Source organism: Podarcis raffonei, chromosome 10 (genome assembly GCF_027172205.1).
Source record: "Podarcis raffonei isolate rPodRaf1 chromosome 10, rPodRaf1.pri, whole genome shotgun sequence".
Lineage (NCBI taxonomy): Eukaryota > Metazoa > Chordata > Lepidosauria > Squamata > Lacertidae > Podarcis > Podarcis raffonei.
In genome coordinates, this window is record NC_070611.1 from 37,345,999 (window position 1) to 37,367,084 (window position 21,086).

The 21,086-nt window shown below is 39.9% G+C and overlaps 1 protein-coding gene across 1 annotated transcript in view; it reads left to right on the forward strand.

Moving 5' to 3' along the window:
- TMTC2 (transmembrane O-mannosyltransferase targeting cadherins 2) overlaps nucleotides 1-18,525 on the forward strand; it is a 182,277-nt gene extending 163,752 nt beyond the window's left edge. Inside the window, exon 12 of the mRNA XM_053407294.1 lies at nucleotides 16,098-18,525. Coding sequence (XP_053263269.1) covers nucleotides 16,098-16,277 — 180 coding nt within the window. The 3' untranslated portion in view covers nucleotides 16,278-18,525. The remainder of the gene's footprint in view (nucleotides 1-16,097) is intronic.
- The last annotated feature ends 2,561 nt before the right edge of the window (nucleotides 18,526-21,086 follow it).

Sequence of the window (21,086 nt, forward strand, 5' to 3'; positions counted from 1 at the left end):
AGAGCGGGAAGAAAGGATACTTGGTGTTAGATGTCAGAAATAGGCACTCTAATAATAGGATAGTACTGGTTTATAATGCCATGCTTCAGATGTTCTGCCCAGAGCTTTTGTCAGTGAAACTGACTCCTTCTGGCTAAATTGAGATGTGGAAGGGAAGAAAGGAAGTGCTTTTTCTTCCCAACTCATTTATTACAGTAATACAATAAATTGTTGGAAGTGTGCATAGGTTAGTAGCAAGTGTTAAAGACTACAGGTGACTTAAGGTCACTTCATATATTATATTTTTAGGTGTACAGTTAAGTCCAAGAGTACACAGCACAATGTACAGTGTGAATGCAATACATTTTTGCAAGCACATGTATAATACAAGTATACTAGGCAGCAACATCTTTTTGTTCAGTTTACACTCAATACTTAACCCAGATTTGTCCCTGCATAATGTATTAAATCACCGGAAATTGGCATCTATTTCAGATTCTTCCTACTTGCTGGCTTCTATGTACCTATAAGACTATAGGAAAGGGTTTCTGAACCCGCCCCCACCCCGAAATGAATGGATGAGGACATTTTTTGCAGATCAGAATATATTGATTCCAGTCTTTACCACAGCTTTACAGAGCAAGACATAGAAATTCTGCTCATCCTCAGAAAATTTGTAGCCATATGAACCTTTAGCGGCATTATCAGAACATGTAGTCTGTTGCAAAGTATTATTTCTCTATGATTGATAGAAATGCCTCTTCAATGAAAGTTTATCTGGGGTTTTTGGTGACCACAATTTGTAGTGTTCCTCAATGTATTCATCTCAGGGACAAGACCTTACTGGTAATTCTTTTTGTATGTTTAGAAACCAGGATTAGTTACTTTAAAAGCATATATTAGGCTAGTTTGTAAAAATCTAACTTCCTTCATTCTAATGACCTTTTCAAAAACACAAATAGCTCATGTCATTTGCTAGAGCATGACATTTGCTAGAGCATGACACTCTTAATCTCAGGCTCATGGGTTGGAGCCCCGCGCTGGGTAAAAGATTCCTGCATTGCAGGCAGTTGGACTAGATGACCTTTGTGATCCCTTCCAACTCTATGATTCTCTAACTCACATCTTCAAAGTGAACCCTATGTCTTTGTTGGTTGGAGCAGTAGTTCTCTAAAGATGCAACATTCAATGTCTTGGTTTTTTATGTATGAACTAAAAAAATACCTTCAAAAGAAGGTTACTGAAGCTACCCACACATCTGCTCTTAACAAGGCGCTTTGAAGTCTGGCCTCTAGAATATCAAATAAAAGCTTACTAGATCATAGAGTTTTTAGCCCACAACCTTGGTGCATTCCTTATGAAGATGCCACAGCCTACAAGCTATCAACCTCCTGGTCTCATATCAGTCCAGCTTACAAACTTCAACTTTTGACAGCTATAAACTTATGCCTTCACACCTTGTCAGATGCAGCTGTTTCCACTCTACCACTTCAAAAAGCTTTGATTGAATATCTTACTGTAGCAACACACACAAGTGTGCACCCACCCACCCAAATGAGAGGCTTGGGATTAGCTTTGGGCAAAACAAATGCAGCCCACACTGTACAGCTTTATTGGGAGATGGAAAGTAATTACAGCTTGAGGGTTCCGTGTATGTAAATGGCCAGTATATCTTGAGCACCTTGAAATGTGTTTTTTTTTTGTTCAAAGGTCTAGCAAGTAAAGCAGTCAAGCTGTCTTGCACAAAGGAAGTCTTAGGAAAGAATAAAAGGTCTCTGCCACACATGGAATTTCCCAGCAACTTTTTGCCTAGCTTTCTGGTTTCTATTACCAGCAAACTATGCTATGTTAATAACCCTCTTAATAAGAAACGGATTGCGGTGCCTCCTAATAATGATTATCATGTGCTGTCTTCATAACTGATGGCACTTTCTATTTCATTACGCGTCCAACTAATTAAAAGTCCGCAGTGCTTTTCTCCAGCCTGAATCAAGCAGCTCTCGTCATGCGAGGGTGCTTTGAGGAGAAATATTGATCATGCCAAATTTACTCCAACCATTTTAAAAGAGCGTCCAGTGTGTGTAACTGTTAGCATATCAGAATCTGGACTGGGGAGACCCAGGTTCAGATCTCCACTCAGCTGTGAAGCTTATCCGCGACCATGAGCCAGCAGCCCTTGCCTCTCAGCCGAATCGACTTCATAATTAGCGCTGAAATAATTATGTATGTTGCCTTCGTTTTCTTGGTGTGATCAGTCAGTGACTGTTCATCAAGATAGCTGTGTGGATCTCCTAGGCAATATGCCAACGACCAATAACTCAGTTGGTAGAGCATGAAACTTAATCGGAAGGTTGTGGGTTCAAGCCTGGGTTGGGCAAAATATTCCTGCATTGCAAGGGGTTGGACTAGATGACCCTTGTGACCCCTTCGAACTCTCCAATTCTGTGATTCTATGAGTACAAGGTGCTGGGGTGCAACAGCAGGAGAAGGCTTTTGCTTTGCAGGACCTCTTCCAGATTTCTTAGTCATTCATGGTTGGCTGCTCTAGGAAGCAGGATTCTAGACTAGATAAACTTTTCATCTCAGATAGCAGAGTTCCTCTTGCCTTGTTTTGCACCTTATTTGATAATACATTTGAAAGTTATGAGATAATACACATACAAAGTTATGAGTAGTCATTAGGCTAAGGGGATGATTGTTCATAACTTTTAAAATGTGATGGCTATGTAGTCATGCTTGAATAGGAAGTGTAAACTGAATTGGGCACATGCCTGTGCTTTTTATTTCTCACCAATTACTCATAATCCTATAATAATTATGCCCACATAATTTTCTCTCCAGAGCCGTGGTCTGTGCCTTTTGAATGTACCCCTCAGTCTCAATCAAAATAAAGTGCAGCGAAATATAGAGGTCACAGCAGTACATCAGCATTTCAGAAATAAAACCATCTATTTGAATTACTGCTAAAAAGAATCCAGTAAGATTTTCACCCCTTGCAGAGTATTTTAAGTCTTATTTCGAAAACAGCCCCATTAATTGATTAGATGATGGAGGGATTTCTTTTAAAGCAAAGCTTCATCTAACAGCTCGTTCATTAGTGTGCTTTTGTGATAATATTCTAAACCCTTTCTTCTAAATTATAGTATATGTATTTTTTGTGTTTTTATATTGTAAACCGCTCTGTGACCATAGAATGAAGGGTGGCATAAAAATTTAATAAATAAACCAATGTGTTTGGTAAGAGACAAATGCTTAGTGTAGTAGTATCTGATGGAGTTTGTTTGTTTGTTTGTTTATTGAATTTATATCCCATCTTGTTCTTCAAAGAGTTCAGGGTGGTAAACATGATTCACCCCTTCCTCATTTAAGTCCTACAACAACCCCATTGGGTAGGTTAAGCTGTGCAGCTGTGACTGGCCTAAAGTCACCCATTGAGTTTAATAGATGAGTTCATATTTGAACCCTGGGCCCTTGGAGCCTAGTCTGGCACTCTAAAAACCACCACACTGGCTATGCAGGATAGCGGAGACTATTGTTTAGGGTTGGTTTTAGTCCGTTGTTGTTGTTGTTGTTGTTGTTGTTGTTGTTGTTGTTGTTGTTAAAATGTAATGGGTTTTTCTTGTCATATTAAATGTTTTGATGACTTTTTATGGACTAGATACCATTTTGTGAGGTGATTGCTCTAAACAGTGGTGCAGAGGTCTTCTAAATACATAAATATTCTATTTATAACAGTCTGATTTCAAAGGGCAGCCCGAACCACCCCCTCTAAGGCCTAGTTGTCATGAAAAAATCTTGCCTGTATAGTCTCATACTGTAGGTGGTATTACTCAGTTGTGTAAACGTCCACCCACCATTCTGCAATGACCCCATCATTTCAGAGGGTTGGGATAGATGACCCTGGGAGTACAGCCTAGAAACAATTTACTTCTTCATTTGCTGTTTTTGAGAACTTGGTCCCAAGAAATGTGGCTATCCTAGTCATATATTTAAGTCCACATTCCACTTTTCTTTTCCCCAATACCTTTTCCTTACAGTAGAGTGCTACACATCTGCTCCCCCCCCCTTACTGGTGTAAACGTCTTCAGAACTGAAACAGTTAAGTTTGTTTTGTTTTTGCTGTATGTCACTATTTTTCATAATGGACCCCGCTGCTCTGGCATTAGGCAACTGGCCAAATTAAAAAATAATTACTACATTAAACAGAGCAAGGGCACATGAAGAACAGGCCACGATTGAAAAATTTAATTGGAAAACCACATGCAGATACTATGAGTCTCTCTATGTGATCTTATTACATGGAAAAGAAATTAGCAGCTAGTTCAAAAGCTGCTGACCAGGAGCTCAGCTCCACCTGTGTGTACTGGAATTGCATACAAAATACACATCCTTTAAATAGCATTGAAATGTTCCAGTGTTATGGTTGGAAATTATCCTGTTCAGTAGCTCTTCAGTCCTTCTCACCTTTATGTTTTGAAGGCTTGGTTGCTGGCCAGCACCTCTGGTGTATCTGAAGAACACTGTTTAGAGCTGGAACATAGTTGATATCATAGGACCATAGAATTGTAGAGTTGGAAGGGAGCGTGAGGGTCATCTAGTCACAACCCCCCTGCGATGCAGGAATCTTTTTCCCCAGTGTGGGGCTCAAACCCACGACCCTGAGATGATGAGTCTCATGCTCTACTGACTGAGCTATCCCACCTGCCTTTTGTATTTAATATTTCACAACTACTTTGCATTTTTTTAAAAACAGTACATTACAATAAATTAACTTTTTTCATAGCTTCTGCTTTTATGGCTTGTTGCATACTGTATGGGAGTGTGTATTTTACTAGTCTGTTTGGTTGGGAATTATTGGGTTAACTCTCTATGCTTGCCTTGCCCTGGGGCTCAAATTTATCTTGCAAATTGACTTCTTCTTCTTATTATTATTATTTAAAAAAACCTAACCTCAAAATCTTCCCATTTTTGTCAGATTCATGGAATTATTGTACATTCTTTATCAGGGCAAGATGAAGCTAATATAAGGTTACCAGATTTTTTTCCAATGAATCCAGGGACACTTTTCAACTTCAATTGATTTTGTATGGGGACTGATATGTAAACCCGGGGGCGTCTGGTAACCTTAAGCTAATAGTACTTTTCTGTTGAAATAACTACAATAGACTTTATCTTAATGGACAGAGAGTACGAAGATCAAGGTTGCTGCTTAACTTAAATCAAAACCTAGGGCCGTTTCTAGCTTCATTGGCCTAAATTTTAAAAAGACAGAAAGTGAAATGATGTATATGCATGTTTTGGTTTGTTTCAGTTTCTTTTTATTTCTTCCCTGCCCTTTATACTAAGTTCTCCCAAGGCATCTTATGATAAAAATAGTAAAAACAATGGAACAGATAACATAATAAAAGCAGCATCAGATAAAATTTTATGTGTTGGGGACCAGCAGTAAAATAAGTAAAAAGGATGGGGTTGGGGGAAGGGGCGGGAGAAGTCTTTGGGGTCTGTTTAAAGGCTGTAACCTCAGGTGTCACATTACTACTAACTGTTTCATTTGATAAATATCACTGCCATGTTCTGTTTTGTTGTTTGCATTTGGAAATGCAAACAGTGGTCCATTCATGGAGTTCTTGAATATTCATGTTGACAATCATTGTGATTCCGTGTAAGGTCCCTGTCCCTTTCCCAATCCTGATGCCTTTCTTCACAAAGCTTTTCCTGAATCACAAAAGATGCACCTGTCATGTACTGTCAGCTCTCAATTAATCATCTCTGCCCAAGTTTTCCTGCCATGGAGTCACATTGCTTAAAGTGGTCAGCAGCACTCTGGAGAGCTCTGCTCAGTGCCCTGGTTGGAGAACACAGAGAGCATTTTCTCACACCAGATTTTTTTACTCTCCTACGGCGAGTGACAAAAACAGAGATTTGCTCACCAGACACAAGCGAAAGGTGGGAACTGTCAGGTGGAAATTTGAGTGATGTGAATGTTAGAGCACCATTGGGCCAATGCCTCTGACGTTTTTGGCCATTAGCATGTTACAAAGATTTGGGCTGTAGCTTAGTAGCAGAGTATCAGCTCTGCATGCAGGTCACAGGTGTGAGCCTCAACATCTCCAGATATGACTAGGAGAGGCTCCTTACCTGAAACCCTGGAGAGCCACAGTACTGAACTAGATGGGCCAATGGTTTGGCGTAGCACAAGGCAGCTTCATCTGTTCCTGTGTGCGTATTTAGCTATTTTCTCCTCATAGCCTCAAGTGAGTATGAGAACATATCAATGAAAGTAGAGCTTGGAGAGGAATCTTGCAATGAAGCTATCATGTTCATTGACAGAAACGGTTTTGATGGACAAGACCAGGGGTCAGCAAACTTTTTCAGCAGGGGGCCGGTCCACTGTCCCTCAGACCTTGTGGGGGGCTGGACTAATTTTTTTTTTTTTTGAACGAATTCCTATGCCCCACAAATAATGCAGAGATGTATTTTAAATAAAAGCACACATTCTGCTCATGTAAAAACACCAGGCAGGCCCCACAAATAACACAGAGATGCATTTTAAATAAAAGGGCACATTCTACTCATGTAAAAACATGCTGATTCCCGGACTGTCTGCAGGCCAGATTTAGAAGGCAATTGGGCCGGATCTGGCCCCCAGGCCCTAGTTTGCCTACCCATGGACTAGACTGCTAGTTGTACTCGCAGGATTTGTGGAAATTCTTGATTATTGGCAGGTTGCATTTGATCTTAGAATGTTACTTTAAAAAAAAACAACATTTTCATTGTCACTTTTTTTAATGGGCTTGTCTGTTTTAACTAAGCATACTTTAATGTGCTTATGGAGTTGTAATTGTGGAATTTAATTATGTACGGCTTGAATAATTGATTTTAAAGCTGTAAACTGTGTAGAAGCCATTTTGGCCTATAAGTGGTACATAAATTAATAAATAACAAGAACAATAATAATTCATAAACCTAACTCCTTTCTCGGTGGCTTATTTTAATTTGAACCATATTCAAAACATCGGAAGTATGATAACAACTTGAAATTCTTTGTGTAAGTGAGAGTACAGAACTCCATATTACAAATAGAAATGATCTTGCAGTTCATGTACTTCCCTGGATCAGCGTGTCTCTGATCATACTAGCTTGCAGATCATTCCATTCTACCTCTGGTATTTGTTTTGCCAAGCTATTACAGCTTATGGCATCGAATGTCAGATATTGCAGAAGTTGCAAGGTTGCCATTGATCTGAATCACATCTTTCATTTGATAGAACTCCCAACTGCTAGTAGGAGAAAAAAAGCTACTGTCTGATAAATCCAACAAATTGCTAGATGTGAAAATGATTGAATTGCAGGTTTTAGGAATGAAAGCACAGCTTGAGACCTATAAACAAAAATTCAGTGATTTGAATATGCTTGCATTTAACGCCAAATTGTTTGACAATTGCATGCAATAATTATGGGCTGTATAATCCTGAAAGTATTTGGTTTAGAAAGCCAGAGGAGTTTAATTATAAGCACTTTGTGAGGTCCGTAACACATACGTTAAAGTTTTACTTAAAAAAAAATTATAGCTGCAGCATTAAAAAAAAAAATAGCTGCAGTATTTAAAAAAAATTATAGCTTTTATCAGTGTTTGGTAAGTTTTATTATACTAATGAAATAATATTTTTAAATATGCAGCTTGGTTTCCATATGGCTTGAATGAATAATTGTGGAGAGCATATTTAACTGTGTATCAGAGCTCTCGGTGCATAGCTATTGCAAAAACTGTAGGCTTACTTTTACTGTAAATGTTCCCTGGGGATTCCTAGGCTGCCATGTAATACTTAGTAGTTTAAAGTTTTGTATTCATACTTTGCCAGTATATAATCCATTACATAAGAAATTTGTACAAATGTAAATGGCAAATAGCTTTCACCAGTTGAGTATATTTGAACAACAGTCGCCCCAACAAAAGCAATTTAAAAAATTAAAAAATATAAGATTTATTTTTTAAAAAAAATCCAAGTTGGAAGAAAAGTTTGGAGGATCAGAACCCAAACAGCATGACGTTCATTTCATGGTGCTAAGAAACTGTTCTCTTTGGATATGGTAACTTGAAAAAGTAAAGTAGACTAAACCAGTTCCAAGATGCTTCTCCCTGTTAGGGGTTGTATGTCAACTATCCATTATCTGTTGAAAGGAGATGGTCCAGAAGTAAAGATCGTTACAAACAGTTCCATCATGTACAGAGCATTTCTTTCTGTGCTTTCCTGTTGTTTAAAATTCAGATTCCCACCCAGAGGCAGGTAGAGGTGAAGGTAAAGGACCCGTGGACGGTTAAGTCCAGTCAAACTTGTCTATGGTGCTGAGGCATTTCAGGCTAAGGGAGCCGGCGTCTGTTTGCAGACAGCTTGCCCGGTCAGGATTTGTGTGTTGTAGTTGCTTGTTGGGGATCGGCACCTTCTTTCTAAAGTAGCATCCCCAATAACCTCAAGGGCAGCCTCTTTGTCCCAGTCTAACTCTGAAGGTAACACTTTGGGGTTTGTCAAAAAATAAATGCCACATCCGAAATGATTCAGCTCTGCACAGTTCTCTTTAGCAATAAAAAGAAGCTGTTGACATTTTGATTGCTTTGGAAAATAGCACACTGCAGCATGACAGTGACATCAGTAATAAAAGTTCAAGTGAAAATTCTTGCCGTCACCACAGGAGGATTAAAAGGCCTGACAGCACATTATAACTTGGTCATCGGCAAGATGAAGCAGGGCCACCATGAGGAGCTTTCATGCTCGGTGATGCTGCCTGCAGATAAATCTTTTTCATTTTCTCCTTTTATTACTTCATTGAGCTTTATCAAGCCACTGTGCATGTTTTCAATTAGCAAGCTCAAACCTCCAAATGGAGATCAGTTGCTCTTTATATTTAGAAGAGGGAGCTGTCTAATGACACGGCTAAAATATTTGGGAAGCGTGCTTTTCAGAGCATTAAATCTCATTCAGCTGCAAAGGCCTTGCAACTGTTTGTTCTTTAAAAAGAAAAGAAAACCACCTGACTGAGCATGCCTGATGTGAACTAATGACACTTCAATCAGTTTTGGAGAGGCAGGAGATTTGACCTCTATTTTATTTTTTATTTTTTTCACTAAAACCCAGCAAACAAGGGTATTTTGTTTACCAGAGAGAAACTTGTTAGAAATGGGGAAGGGCAGAAAGAGGAAGTTGGATGTCTTGCCAGCATATTTTAATCACATATTCTGCACTGGAATGCAGAAATCCCTGCCTCCCTCCATTCATTCCTGGTCAGGGTGAGAAATCTGACTTTCAATGGCCATCCCACCCACCAAGGCATACCTACAAGCACATGCACACACACAATTTAACAACAATATGTTATTTTTCATTCTTTCGTATTCAAAAGCTCTGCATTTCATGTTTTTTGAAGTGAACTTTCACTATTCAAATATTAAAGTCGTTTCTGTGTCCTGAAGATTTTTCGCTTCAGTAAAGTACATCAGTGAGTCCCCTTAACTAGTTCTTAAATTAAATCTATATTTAAACTCATGGATTCCAAGGCATAAGGTGCATCCATGAAAAATGGACATCAAGGTTATGCTGGATCATCTCTCCCCAGCCATTCCAAATGATGCTGAATACTCATGAGATTCACATCTTGTTGCCAGGGGTCTGTTCAGGAACAGCAATCCTCAGAAACACGGAAAAGGACCACATCTACCTTATAATTCCGCAGGTCACACAGGTAGAGGAGGGGCTAGCTATAAAGGTTGGATAGCAGCTCCCCATAGGTCTCCTTTAAAGATAAAGGGACCCCTGACAAGTCCAGTCGCGAACGACTCGGGTTGCGGCGCTCATCTCGCTTTACAAGCCGAGGGAGCCAGTGTTTGTCTGCTTACGCAGACAGTTTTTCCAGGTCATGTGGCCAGCATGACTAAGCCGCTTCTGGCAAAACCAGAGCAGCGCACGGAAATGCCGTTTACCTTCCCGTCGGAGCGGTACCTATTTATCTACTTGCACTGCATGCTTTTGAACTGCTAGGTTGGTAGGAGCTTGGGACCGAACAACGAGAGCTCACCCCATCGCAGGGATTCGAACTGCCGACCTGATTGGCAAGCCCAAGAGGCTCAGTGGTTTAGACCCCAGCGCCACCCGGGTCTCTAGGTCTCCTTTAGGTATCCCTAATTTGGGGTCTCTGAATTTATGTCTGAGGCCCAGTTTGCATCTGAGTTCTCATCCCAGCTCCTGCTGATGAGCAGTCTCTTAGCTTTAAGCACCCCTCCAGTATCACAACATATCTGCTGCAGATCCTGCTTCCATACTGGCTGAATCTTTGCTCAAGCTCAGGTTCGCTCAAACCTCAGGTACCATGAATGGACCTTGGACAAAACATTAGCCACCCAGTGCATTTTTTGTTGTGCATGGCCTCCCCTGTCAGGAAATAACAAATGACTGAATGTCTGGACCATTGGTCCGATGGCATCTTCTTGAATTTTTTCTCTGTGGTAGCAATTGTCACATGGGCAGCAGACTAGCAATGCATGTTTGTCTTCCTATTCAGATCATGCTCAGCATTTAACAGAGGTGTGCAAGGAGTTTGGCCTTGTATGTGGTGGTGTCTGTAATTGTCTACCTATAAGCAGGGAGCTAATTCAGGCAGCAATTTCAAATAATTGTCAATGGCCAGAGGGTAGTCTGAGTTAGCATAGAAATTAAGACCTTCCCTGGCCCTGTTTGAGATGGAGAACAGCAGAGGCAATGAGAAAGAAGATTGCATTTTGGAGTGATAGAGTATATGACTTGAACATAGCAGGGAGACAGAATGAAGAGATGGAGTTCTGTTGGCTGACAGTATAAAGGCAAATGAGGGATTGTTCGGGAGGGGAGCTGTGTGGGAGTGAATGGAGATGCAGGATGTGGTCATATATGCCGAAAAGAGAAATACATAAAAATCAGCCAGTGAAGTGGGGAAACCAAACTCTGTGAGAAAAGGCAGAACAGGAGAAGCAGCAAGATTGAAGCCCTCCACTCTCATCAGCCCCAGCTAGCAAAGCCGAAACACCAGGGTTGATGGGAATTGGAGCCCAACAACTTAAATTCCCCACCCCTGCTGTAGTGGAACAGAGCATGGCACTATCAACTATCCCTAGGAGTCTATAATGCTTGTCACAGCACACAAATCTGATTCCTGAAAGGTGGTCCTTCCACAAAGGATTCTAATTTGGGTTCAGGGTGTACTCTTTAGCCTCTATAGGCCACTCCCCATTTATGTGGAGGTTACGTTCTGAGGCACCGCACACTTAAGTGAAATTGCGTATATTGGAAACACCATTGAAAAAGCCTGCAAACACCCTCTAAACCTCTGGAAAACAAAAACCCACCAACTTCACCACTATCACTCCCTCCAAACCTAATTGCTCAGACTCCAACTCTCTACAGCAGGATTCCTGAAACTAGGCCCTCCAGATGTTTTTGGCCTACAACTCCCATCATCCCTAGCTAGCAGGACCAGTGGTCAGGGATGATGGGAATTGTAGTCTCAACACATTTGGAGGGCCGAGGTTGAGGAAGCCTGCTCTACAGGCCTCAGACATCAGTGCAAAGGCTCCTAGGATTGCACTTGTGAAGGTCGTGGGATTGCTAGACACTGTTTTTGCACCATTTTTGCCCTTTTTGCCTATTTTACAACCATTTCTCCCCATTTGTGCCACTTCTGGATTTGCGGCCATGTGCACGCACACAAATGAGAAGTTGCCTGTACTTTCAAATGCTATATTTCCCCTTTTAGTTCACTCCTTAATCTATTGCTTGTTAAAATTCTGTTGCGTAAAGGACATTTCACTTCTTAGGCTGAACCAGCTGCACTTCAATATTTGCTTGTGACCCTTATCATGTGCATTTGCCACAGTACCAAGGTGGCTGAGCTCACGCACTCGCTGGCGAACAGTTTTCTTTTTCAACTAGCACAGCAAAGTCTGAGGAGTAAGGCAATAAGTTTCCAAAGCCTACGCAAATGATTAAATGGGAATTCTCTAATAATGGAATAATTCCTAGAATGCCATAAAGAGACTTCCATTAAAACTCTAATAGGACTTCCAGCTGGCTCCGTTTGATGCAAAGCCTCCGTCTCCAAAAGGAAATGAATGAAGGAGTCGGTTTTCCTTTCATGTGGTGTGGGGGGTCATTTGTTCTGCGGTTGCAGCGAGTTCCACACTATTGCGCTGGTAGCTGCTGACTGGCACCACTCATGTGCCGTAAAGCTTCTTCATCTATCTTAAATCAAAGATTATGTGTTTGGAGAAAAGCCCCAGCAATTGTGGCGGAGGCTTCATCGCGTTCAGCTGGCAGAATGCGATAACACTGGCCTGAGCAGACAGGTGCCATCCATTCTTCTGTCATCCATGAGCCACAGAGAGAGTGTGTGCCAGTGCCAAATCTCACGCACCACAAAGCAGTGTGGAAGAGTTGCTTGGCCAGGAGGTGGTGGTGCTGTGTGGATGCTTTCAACTTTATGTGTCATCTGTGGGAGAGGAATGACTGTTTCCTGCAGAGGTGAAAACATCTAAGCTGGGTGAAAATGCTAAATAAATAATATTTCAAACAGGCAAGCACAGAGTCTGCAGAGATATAGTAAGCAATTTGCATAGTTCCCCATTTCTAATGTTAAAAATGACTTCCACCCCCCAGAAAGATATCAACTAAAGCTAGGTGATTAATTTATTACATTCTAGGGTTGCCATATTTCAAACAGTGAAAATTCAGACAGAAAAGGTTTGTTTGTTTTTTTAGTTTCCCCCAAAGTTTTTTGGGTGGTTTTTTTTTTTTTGCAAGATCACAAAAACATTTTCCGCTTTTGAACTATTTTAAGGGGAAATTGGCAAAATCAGCACTGCCAACATGGGCTGTTATATGGCCCGATTTTCCCAGACATTTAGCCGATTTCTGGATGCTGCTGGTGAATGCGATATTCTGGATATGTCTGGAAAATTCTGGATGCATGGGAACCCTGTTACATTCTTGGTTGAAGTGAAATATGCAGAGAGACAAATGAGGAATGTCCGTGATTTAAAAACCAAGTCGAATTCTTATCTTTAAAAGGTATCTCACATTTCTTTTAATCTGGTGCTCCAATACAGGCCTCTTGGAGTTAGGGACTTCTCCTCACTGCTGCCCATCTCTTCACAATATGTTGACATTGAGAATGAGCTGTTTCTCATTTTCCAGCAAGGCATCCTTCAGAGGTTCTGAGTGCCATGATCCTCTGGAGAATTAGTTGACAGGGCAAATGTATTTTCTGTGTGGGAGATATTTAGAATTGGTTCTGTTCAACGTGGGATATGCCTTACAAAAAGGAAGTGAAACGAGCACAAAACGAACTTTCCCACCTCTGTAATGTGTCCTGTTTTTGTAACATCCTACTGTCACAACAGTTGTTGCTCTAGAAAAACCAATCCCAAAATTGGTCTCGCATGCAAAAGATTGCTTGAAAATTCAATCTGTTGATTTCATCAGATAAGAATGGACAAGATTCAGCCCTCCTAGATTTTCACACTTAGGCTGAGAAAGAGATTTTCACCCAAACGAAATTAGCTGTCAACTCTGGAGGTGTGTTCCTTTTTTCCTCAGCCCCTGTCCAATAGAATGGTGTGCTTTCACATATTTCCAGACAGTTCATGGGAGATGCTTGATTTGTTAAGTCTTGCTTTATTTTCATCTGTGTGTCATAGATGAAGTACCCCTTGTTTTCTGTTTGTGATATTATCTCCTTTATAGTGAGTTACTCATGCATTGTGGATATGACTTGCTCTGTGAAGTATCTATGCTGGGGCAGAAAGCTGGGCCAGATGATATTTGTGTCAGCTTCAGAACTTACAATTCAATGAAAGCTGCTGGTTTATTAGCTATATTTATAGAGAAAACAGGTTGCAAATGTCAACTAGGATAGCGTCTAAATATAATCTGAAATAACATCTAAAACGAGTTTTCACTTTATTTGATATTTAACCTGCTTTCATGAGCTGAGAATGAAAAAGCATGATATTTTCGATACATGTAAACAAGATTGCTTTCAGAGCTAGCAGTATGGTAATCAGGGTGTTGTGTACTGCATGGAAATAAAGGTACTTTATGAATTCATTTATTAGTTCTCCTTGTTTACAATGTTTGAGTAGAATGGCATGCTGGCTGTACTGAGAAATAGTGCACGTAAACAGTGCACTGTTAAATTCTAATTCCCTAACAGAGAGAGAAAAAACAATTTAGGCTCATGTTGCAAAACCAAAATCTGCAAATGGTAGTCTATGTTTTATATGCCCAGTGTTACCTGGTTTGGTTTGCAAAGGGTAAATTCTTTTGCTTTACCTCTTTATTTCCTCTTCCACACCTCATTTTCCAATAAGAAGAAAACAGGATTAAGGAGGACTGTACCAGTTATATACATATATTGGGTGAAGTCTCCTTCCTGTTCTCCCCCTGCAAACCAGTCACTTAACCCTCCCTCCCAAAAAAAAAACTGCTGTAAAGGATTTGGAGAACTTGGATTTTGGCAGTGCAAATGGGTGAACATCATTGGGTGGTACCCATTGATTTCTGAGGATACGTATGCCTGTCTCAGTTGGAGCTTCGCATTTTGTACACATTGTGGGGAGAGTGGCAAAGAATCCAATAAACATCTGGAAAGGGAAGCGCTATTTCAATATTTTAACCGTCATGAAATACACTATGTTGTTTATAGCTCTATGCCAATTATTATAACTTTGTTATTTCCTTTTGCATTCCTAATTCCTTTGACATTGCCTGGAAAGTAAATGTGGGATTTGAGCTGCAGAGAAGAAATACGTGCATCTTGAACTTTAGTTACAGTTTTGCCATGAATGTCAGTGGCAATCAGTTTTCACACTGGTAGTGGTGGGATATGTCTATGATATGTTCTGGGTAGTAGCGTGTGGTGGTGTAAACATAATTAACCTTATTCATTATATCTTCCAGTGTAGACCAAGTCACATGCAATAGTGCCTTTTTTTTAGGTTCTAAAACAATAAAGAGGGAACAGGACATTGGTCGGACTCAGCTCTATGGATCCAAAAACGCATTTAGACCACAACTTGCCTAACTGCAGCAATTCAATATTGCTAACTTATTATTTGGTAGCAAGCTTTTAATGAGATTTCAGCTAGGAAAACTCTGTTACCTGGTGCAGAATTTTGCTATTATTTCCTACCCATTTTGTGGAGTAGGATGCCAGACGGTTTTGTGGATGGCTCTTTTAAATGTTTGTCTATAATTATTTTTGATTGCCAGATTTCAGTTAAACGCCACTTGTCTTAACACTAATCAGAATAATACGATCATCAGTTTGCACTTTGAAAAAGAACAAAGTAAGCAAGCCCTTAACTATTACAATAATTTATGAAATCTTTGGGTTGATTTAAAATTAATTACCTCTCACGCCAGCCATCAGACTGGCACTGCCCGACCTGTATTACTACATGTAATACCTGTTGTTTGGTCATCAATTTGGGATGGGAGTGGGACGAAAACTCTCCCATGTCTACACTACACAGTGCCATGTCTGATGCACAAAGCCCTATATAGCTCAGGACCATTTCTTAAATACCCAGTTGATCACTGTGCTCTGCAGATGACGGCCTCCTGCAGATACCATCTTCACAATACGGGAAGTGGGTATTTAGAGTTGTGGCATCGACCCTTTGGAATGCCCTGCCCATAAATATTAGTCAAACACCATCTCTGATGTATTTTTGGCACCTACTGAAGTCCTTCCTCCTCCAACAAGTCTTTTGACTCGAGATCTTTCCCTTTCTGTATCTGAACTGCAAATGTTTTAAATATGTTTCATTGTTTCATCATTTGTTGTTTGCTGTCCTGAGCTCCTTTGGAAGTATGGGTATAAATTTAATAAATAAATAAAAAATGCAGGAAGCAGTTTATCAGCGCTTGCCCTTCTTCCCTTTACATGCTTATTACAAATTGTTAAATTGCTTCCATGAAAGTAGGCCACAAAAACATGAAGGACTAATTTTGTGACTCTGGTGAAGGTTATCTAGAGAAAGAAAATACAAAATAAACTTTTAATCATGTTTGCTTTCCCCTTTCTCGCTCCAGTATCCAGCTGCCCTAATGAATCTGGGAGCGATTCTTCATCTCAACGGCAAACTTCTGGAGGCAGAATCAAACTATCTCCATGCCCTTCAGTTTAAACCAGATGATGTCATCACACAGTCAAATCTACGCAAACTCTGGAATATTATGGAAAAACAAGGCTTAAGAACATCTAAAACATGACCTGACATGAGCTGGAAGGGGGGAAACCCAGAACCTTTCTTTGCAAAGGGTGAAAGAAGTCAAATCCAGAACAACTTCCAGGGTGCTATTTTGTTGAGTGCTCTTGTTGGACTGCACTGCAAGTGTTGAAGGTTGTAATTGCTGCTAGGAGAACCTACAGGGCTGCTTCTTGGTGTGACATTTTGATAATGAGAGAAAGGTGGAAACTCTCTCAGGAGTTTCATGAAGGACTTGATAGTTACTCCCACAAGCATAAAAATGAATTAGATTTGAAACTTGAGCACTTGAAAGGGGGGCCCTTTCGAGCATATTTGCCAGGCCATCGTAGTCATTTTCACATTGCTCATTTTCATGTGGTTTCTGGTAGAAAAATCATGCTGGCCTATATAACATCCATCCAGTCAACATGGGATTTTAGTAAAGGATATAGACTGGCTTAAGTTATTTTCTGAGGCTGTAATTCATTAAAATGTATACTAAAACCCAATGTGTTTGCAATTTGTCTTAATATTGTGTATCTCCTTAGGGCTGCCTGCTTATCTGTTTCACAGATGAGTGCAACCATTTGAAAGATGAAACACAATTTGCAATCTATCTTGACAAGGGCACATTTTCTTTCAGCCTGTTGTTAAGAACATTATTTGAAGACGTTAACAAATACCTTGTTAGCTGTGTTTTGAGGGGAGTAAGCAAGGGGCAGCATTGAACTCACCCAACAGAAATGTCCCCAAGCAGGAAGAATTAAGGCAGGCTGTAGATGTGATAAACACAACCATGTTTGTTTTCTTGTGTAGCTGCTTTGTTCCTGTCAAAAGTGGGAGTGGTCTAAAAAAATTGAAAAGAAAAGTGTGCATTGAAGAAGAGAGCTGAATATTCCTTAGAGAGCTTTCCTCCCCCACCTTTTTTATTGTGCTTTAAAGATTCAGGCATGTTATACCAGTTTAGCTCACTTCTGGGACTGGAATCAGGTTGCAAAAAAATTACCCCAACTGATGGAGAAACAGGTTGCAAGGCAGGAAGTACAGGTGGGGATAAATCTTACACAATTCACACTTTCCAGAACAATCAGATCCAAAACACAGCCATCCTTCAAAATCGGCACTTTTTTTGAATTTTGCAATGCAGTTCTCCAACCAAATAATGAGCACAAATATGGATATAACTGAGGGGAAGTGATGTGCAAAAAATTAAAGTGTCTGAGGTAAAATTGCATACAAATAGATGAATATTAGGAGAAATTTGCACTGAAATTCTGGTGAATTTTCATGAGGGCAGTTTAGAAAAATCCACAATCTGATGTGGAAAAAATGTGAAGATGGGAAAGATGAAAAATGGAGAAAAGCCAGAATTGTTAGATTTGCCCCCGTCTTGCAGGAAGAGGGTTCAGTTTCTTCTACTACCATGCAACTTTGAAAAAGAAGAGAGTCCCACACATGCACATGCGCGCGCACACACACACACTACTCTTTAGATGCAAATGGGACAGGCATGTGAAAAAGAAACATGGGGGAGCTGTCACATTTAGTTTGAGAGCAAGGGACTGTGTAGGACCAGCTGGCAGTGGCACTGCTCTTTAAATTATGCTGACTACAGTTGCATCCATCCACACAGTATAGTCCTTTAGCTTGAATATACCATGCCTTGTGGCTCACACAGGACAGTTGTCAGCATCAAGCTGATACACAGCTACCTTTTGCCGAAGTGCAGTGCAGCTGTGTTCCTGTTATTACTGTCAAAACAGAATGCTAACCTTTTACTTGCATCTCTGCCTACGGAGCAGCTACATGTTACTGGAACAATCTGAAGACGTGTGCAGTTGGTGAATATGTTTGTGAAATGTTAGCAATGAGATTTATCAGCAGTTTGTGGGAAGGGAAATATTTTGCTACAGGCAGCAAGAAACTAAAAGGATTTAATGCTTTTAGCATCTAGCGAATTCACAGGGTGTTAGACCGAAAGGGATTATGTGACTGACAATGGTTGCCAATTATTTTTGCATATGCTTAACATTTTTACATACAGGGTGGGAAACGTTTGTGCAGTTTCCAACTCAATATTGCATCTTTTTTTTTCTTTATCGCAATAAAGTGGCACCATTCATTTTCCTTAACATTTCAGTTCATTTGGCATAGTTATTACAATCTGTATTTTTTAAAAAAAATATTTTAAAACATATTAGACTGATCTGTGCTCTTTCGGCCATTTACCAACTTCTTTTATTGGGTAGGCAGGTTTTTAAATGACATAATAGGATCCATTTCAACACAAGTGGGCATAAATTTAGGCCAGGTTCCAAAAAACAATTTTAGCCATGTCTGAGGGCAATTTTTTTTTTTTTTACTTCCATGCTGTAGCACAAGCTGCTACTGAAACTCTTTTTTTTGTTTCAGTGGCCATTTTCAATGGAAGGTGAAGCTGCAGTTTGCGAAATGTGTTTTTTGTATCCTGGCCTTATATCATGGAATACCCTTGAAATGAAGATTATTAAGGGAACTGCCATAATCCATTATGTGAAAGTTTCCTTTGACTGAGTATCATTCCATTGCTGCCTACTTCTGGATTAATACATTGTTGACACTCTTTATTTTTCAACTGAAGCAAAAAATAAAGTCATTACCTAGTGTTTCACAACTGTTGTTAGCCTTCTAGTTTGCTTTTCACGCTGTGTTTTTAAATGTTTTGAGGTGTGTATTGGTGCTTAGAAGGAAATGAGAACACATTTATTCTGTGCTGTTTAATCACTTCAGCTATCTTAATGTATACATGTTAAGGAGTCTTGCAATATCGCTCTATCGGCATAACTACTATTTGTCACTATTTGTAATAGCATTTTGCATTAGATGCACTTTGTTTTTCTTTTAGCAAGCTTGGTAATCATAGACCATCAGTTACAGGTGTCTTACAACCCTCTCCTCAGTTCTAACTTTTTGACCTTCTGCAGAATCAATGACCTTTGGACTTGGCTCAAGCTGAAAGCCTAAACACTGCTGTTATAACATAGTAGGAAGGAGGAAACTAAGATCTTACAAGTTTGAAATTCAGCATTTCAGCTTAAGTCATATGATAACATATTACAGTCTTTAGTGCTACAGCCATCATTCCACACCATATTTCTGAGCAGCTATAAAAATAAATGCTGTATTAACCTCTAAAACTGCTTCTTCTTTTTTAAATTGTAATCCTATGCATATCTACTTAGAAGTAAATTCCACTGATTTCAATGGGCTTACTCCTATGTACTCTTGTGTCGGATTGCAGCCTAATTGGCATCCCCAAATGGCTCAAATTTCAGCTTTCAGATGCAAGTACAACTTCCTGATTGTAACATTTCACTGTTGCTCTAGCTTCTCCATTTCTTGTGTTTCATTCTCCCCCCCCCCACATTAATTGCACAAAAGCAGTTCACACTTTTATGGTGGCATTGTCTGTCTCATTTCAAACAACGACAGGTGGAAGGTTTTTTTAAAAAAATAAGAAGATTGTTCCATGTTCCTCCATACATTTTCACTATGGGGCTGGGATTTGTAACTTTCAATTTTGGAATAAGTTTAAATTGTTGTCTCTGCTCAGGGATTTGTGGTGGATATTGCAGACAGTGCTTAAAAAAAAAAAAGAGCACAAGTTTACTAAATTAAATTTTTATTTTTTTGAGAACTGTTATTTGTATAAATTATCAAGATTTGTAGGCTTTCCTTTTTGTAGACATGATTGTTTATGTGCCAGATAAGAAAATCCTTTTTGTTTTCAGTAATAAATGATTGATAACAAATATTTTGCACATGCTGTCATCTATTGCACTCGATATTATCGCAAAACGAATGATTCTACCCATACTCAGTTTAAAGAAGCCAACATTTGGGATGTAATTCACTTTCCAGAACTTCAGAAAGTACATTTTCATGTACATTTAAAATAGGTACGTGTCAGTCTTTGCTTGTGTGTGTGTGTGTGTGTGTGTGTGTACTACAGTTATTCTAAAAAAGATTCATCCCTATGCTCTGTATGCAAGAACTCTGTACCCAATTTAAATTGGGAAGATCAATGTTCTTCTTTCACTGTTAGGCTTTACAGAAGAACAAGAGAAGTCACATCACCTTAACAGCAACCACTGTTTCCATTGGCATGCCAAGCCCAACCAACAGCAGTAGTTACAGAGCAGGGGTAGCTTCTAGATATTGCTAGACCACAGGTCCTGTCATACCTAACCACTGGACATGGGCCTTATGGGAACTGGTGGCCAACAATATCGGAAGGCCACCACTGTTGTAGAGAATGGGAGTAAGATTGCAATCCCATACACATAGTAGGGCCTACTTCTGAGTAAACATGCTTGCACTGTTAGTAGTTCTTTACTCCAGCAGTGGTATGACAGGTACATCATATTCCTGGTAGAGGCATAAGAGTAGCTTAGGAAAACGCAGCAGAAAGAAGCATGTGGGGAAAGAACTTCAGGTTTCAGGACTGCACAACAGTGAGATGGGATAATAATTCTCTAGATCTGAATTTTGGTTTGATTTAAGACTTTCTGGCTACAATGCCTCTGACCTCAGAGGGAAAAAAAACCTTTCCTTTTTTCAAAGGCCATATACTACCCAGTGCTTTCCCCCCTATAATAATAATAATAATAAAATGTTTAGGGGTACTCTCATTTTCCTACTCATATTGAAATACTGCCCCTCAATGAGGCCAAACTTAGATTCACAAAATGTTTAGGGGTATGCGTACCCCTGCATACCCCAGAAAAAAGCACTGCTGCTAGCAGTTAAGACACCCTCATTCCTGTGAAGGATCGTCAGAGCAGAAGCTTGT